The 3,787-nt window shown below is 66.2% G+C and overlaps 1 protein-coding gene across 1 annotated transcript; it reads right to left on the reverse strand.

The window, feature by feature from the left end:
* Positions 1-223: 223 nt before the first annotated feature.
* ZIC2 (Zic family member 2) lies at positions 224-3,548 on the reverse strand. The gene is made up of 3 exons (XM_032196269.1): positions 2,534-3,548; positions 901-1,064; positions 224-708 (listed from the first exon to the last, which is right to left on the reverse strand). The coding sequence occupies exons 1-3, from the start codon at positions 3,546-3,548 to the stop codon at positions 424-426; spliced, it is 1,464 nt and encodes a 487-aa protein (XP_032052160.1). The 3' UTR covers positions 224-423.
* Positions 3,549-3,787: the final 239 nt, after the last annotated feature.

Consider the following 3,787-nt stretch of genomic DNA (forward strand, 5'->3'; position numbering starts at 1 on the left):
TGCAGTCTCTCATCTTTTGTCCTTGCTCTGCAGGGAGAGTTTCTTTTCCGCCGCCTCGAGAAGCTTTTTGCTGGGTGGGTGCGTTTTGTGTTTGTGGTGGTGTTGGTTTTTTGTTTTTTGTTGTTTTTTTTTTTTTCCTCTCTCTTTTTCTCCTTTCCATTCCTCTCCGTCTTTGCTTATTTTCGGCACGTACTTTTACGGATTTTTTTTTTCCTTTTTCCTTTTTTTTTCTTTTTCTTTTTTCTTTTTGCTGGTTTAAAGCGTTCTCAAAGAGAAAACCCCCACGAAGAAAATTCCCTCCTTCTCCTCCTCCTCCTCCTCGCCCCCGGGGCTGGAGAAAGAGGGGGCCGCGGCGGGGCCGTGCTGGGAGCAGTCCGGCGGGGTCGTTGGGGGGGGGGGGGGGGGTTTGGGGAGGGGGGCACCTCAGACGTACCACTCGTTGAAGTTGGACGAGAGGCCGCTGTGGCCTCCGCCGCCGCTGCCTCCGCCGCCGCTGCCTCCTCCTCCGCCGCCGCCGCCCCGGTGCACGGCGGACACGGCCGCTGCCGCCGCCGCCGCCGCCGCCGCCGCCGCCGCCGCCGCCGGGGAGAGGTTGGTGGAGCTCTGCGGCTCGGCGCTGGGGGACACCAGCCCCGGGGGCGTGGAGGACTCGTAGCCGGAGCTGGCGGCCGGCGAGGACTCGGAGCCTTGCGGGGACGACTCGTGCACCTGGGGGGCAAAGGCAACACGGCCGGGTGGAGGGGGCACGGGGAGGCCGCGGCCGCCGCCTCCCCCCGGGCGCGCCCCCCGCCGCCGGCCCGGCCCCACGCCGCCCCCAACCTCCCGCCGCCCCGACGGGGCGCCCGGAGCGGGGCGAAAGCCGCCCCCCCGCCTCCCGCCGCCGGCTGCGGGGCCGGGTACCTTCATGTGCTTGCGCAGGGAGCTGGGGTGGGTGTAGGACTTGTCGCACATCTTGCACAGGTAGGGCTTGTCCGACGTGTGGACGTGCATGTGCTTCTTCCTGTCGCTGCTGTTGGCGAAGCGCCGGTCGCAGCCCTCGAACTCGCACTGGAAGGGCTTCTCCCCTGCAAGACAGCAGCCTGTCGGGCCGAGCCGGGCCGGGCCGAGCCGGGCCAAGCAGGGCCGAGCCGGGCCGGGCCCCGCATCCCCCTCCCCGCGCCCCGTCCAGCTCCAGGAGCGCCCAACGGGGAGACTCCCGCCGGCATCCCCAAAATGCGGCGAGACCCCTCGTAGAGGGTAAACCCTGAAGGCCGGCTTTGAGGCCGGGCAGAGCGCTCGGAGCCCAACTCGCAGCCGCTGGGAAAAGCAAACCCCCGTGAAATACCGCGGGGGGGGGTTTCCTGCGGGGCCCGCAGCCGGCTGCCGGGGCAATTTGGAGGTGCGAACCGCGCGTCCCCCCCACACACACACCTCCCTCCTCTCTTTCCGAGGGGGGGACGCCCGGTTTAGCATCCAATTCCATTAGCACCTAAAGCGCTTCCCCGAGACATCCGCCCAGACACAATGGGCTCCGGCGCGGGCATCCCGAGCAGAGCCAGTTCTCGATTTTTAAACCTTGTTAAAGCCTCGTCTCGCACCTAGCGCCGCGCTTAGCACCCGCCGAGACAATGGGCCCGCAGCTTTGCGCCCGCTCCGGGTAAATATTTGGAGGCCAAGTGGCGAAAATATTTGGCTCTCTCGGAGGAAATAAGTCTGGCACAAGCCGAGCCGGGAGGAGTAGTAAATGAATAATAGATGAGGCTGGGGAGGTGGGGGGGGGAACACGCCGGGATTTTGTTTTCCCTCCAGCTCCCGCGATTTTCCCCCAGGAAAGCCTCGGCGCCTCTCCCCGCGTTGTCCCCCCGGTTCCTGCCCAAGTTTCCGAGCCTCAGAGCTCCTGCTCCGTAATTTCACTCTTCCATAATTTCTCTGCCCCTTAATTTCACCAGCTCTCGCTGCCCCTTTCACTTCGAGTGAGACTCGGAAAACGCTTTTTAAAATTTTATTTTCATTTTATTTTATTTTTTTATTTTATTTTATTTTTTTTTTTTTTCCCAGGGAGGCAATTTTATTGCCTTGCTCGCACCATTTAAATGTAATGCAAAGCACGCCCAGGCACGGACCTTTGGCCGCTTCCTACGAGCTTTCGGGCTTTTCCTGCGGCCCCGCTGCCGTTTTTCTCCCCCTCTCCCCGGCCGCACAGGCTCGGGGCAGCCGAGCTGAGTTACCGGCAAAGGCTCCGGGCACTGCCAAAGCAGCGGGTATTTGGGGTTTCGGGGGCTCGCAGCCGAGCGGCAGCGCAAAATGTAGCGCCCGCTGCGTTGGGCGCTGCTGGGCAAGGCTCCGCCGAGCCCGCTCCGCCACCGGCCGGCCTGCGGGCGCCTTTCCCGGAGCTCGGGGGAGGAAGAAACCCCGGCGACAGCGAGACCCGAGCTGTCCCCGGAGGCTCCGGCCGGGGCCACGAGTGCCACCGGAGCCCCGTCCCCGTCCCCGTCCCCCTCTCGCGCTCCGTCCCTCGCGATCTCGGCATGCCCGGCCGGGGAACGCGCGTTACCTGTGTGCGTCCTTTTGTGAATTTTGAGGTTTTCCGACCTGGCGAAAACTTTCCCGCAGCCGGGGAAGGGGCAGGGGAAGGGCTTCTCTCCCGTGTGCACTCGGATGTGATTGACCAGTTTGTATTTCGCTTTGAAGGGCTTGCCTTCGCGGGGACACTCCTCCCAGTAGCAGACGTGGTTGCTCTGCTCGGGGCCCCCAACGTGCTCCACCGAGACGTGGGTGACCAACTCGTGCATGGTGCTGAAAGTTTTATTGCAACTTTTTTTGGGGTTGTTCAGCTGCTCGGGGTCGATCCACTTGCAGATCAGCTCTTGCTTGATGCACTGCTGCCGCATGTAGCGGAAAAAGGCACCGGGGTGGTGGTGGTGGTGGGCTGCCATGTTCATGCCCATGTTCATATTCATGGGGCCGTACTGGTTGTGCAGCTGAGCCGCCGAGTAGGGGTCAGTCCTGGGGCTGGAGACCTGCCGGTACTGATCCGAGCGGGCGAACACCTCCCCGGGCAAGCCGAGCCGCATCTGCCCGTTGAGGACGTTCTGCGAGGCGTGGGGGCCGTGCTGCTCGTGGATGCCGGGGAACAGGAGGTGGCTCTGAGCGTCCGTGTGCGGGTGGTGCAGGCTGCCGGCCGCCGGCCCGAAGATGCCGTGCTGCCCGCCGGCCGCCGCCGACTCCCCGAAGCCCCGGCTGCGAAACAAGAAGTCCCGGGGGGAGTTGAAGGGAGCCCCGGAGTACGAACCGACGTGGGCGGCGTGGGGCCCCAGGGCTGCGGCGGGGTAAGCGGGAGCCTGCGACGTGAACGCCGAGCTCTGCCCGGGGGAGAGGTCGTGGGCGCCGGCGTTGAGCTTGAAGGCTCCCATGTGCGCCGCCGCCGCCGCCGAGTCCACGAAGCCGTTCTGCGCCGCCAGGCTCAGCTCCCGGTCCTGCATCTCGGCGGCCGAGTGGTGGTGGTGGTGGTGCCGGGCGAACGTGCCCACGCCGAGGGCCGGGAACTGCGGGCCGGCGTCCAGCAGCATGGTCCGCGCCGGGCACGGCCACGGGGAGCCGGGCACGGGCTCCGGCGGGGCTCCGGGGACCAGGGCGCCGGGGCCGGGGCCGCCCTCCCGGTGCGGGGCCGCTTCCCCCCGGCAGCCGCGGCGTCCCCCCCGCCTCCGCCTCCGCCTCCGCCCGCACCGGCCCCGCCGCCGCCGCCGCCGCTGCCGCCGCCGCCGCCGCCGCCGGAGCCGGAGCCGGAGCCGGGCAGCGCAGAGTCCAA

Source organism: Aythya fuligula, chromosome 1, assembly GCF_009819795.1.
Source record: "Aythya fuligula isolate bAytFul2 chromosome 1, bAytFul2.pri, whole genome shotgun sequence".
Taxonomy (NCBI): Eukaryota; Metazoa; Chordata; class Aves; order Anseriformes; family Anatidae; genus Aythya; species Aythya fuligula.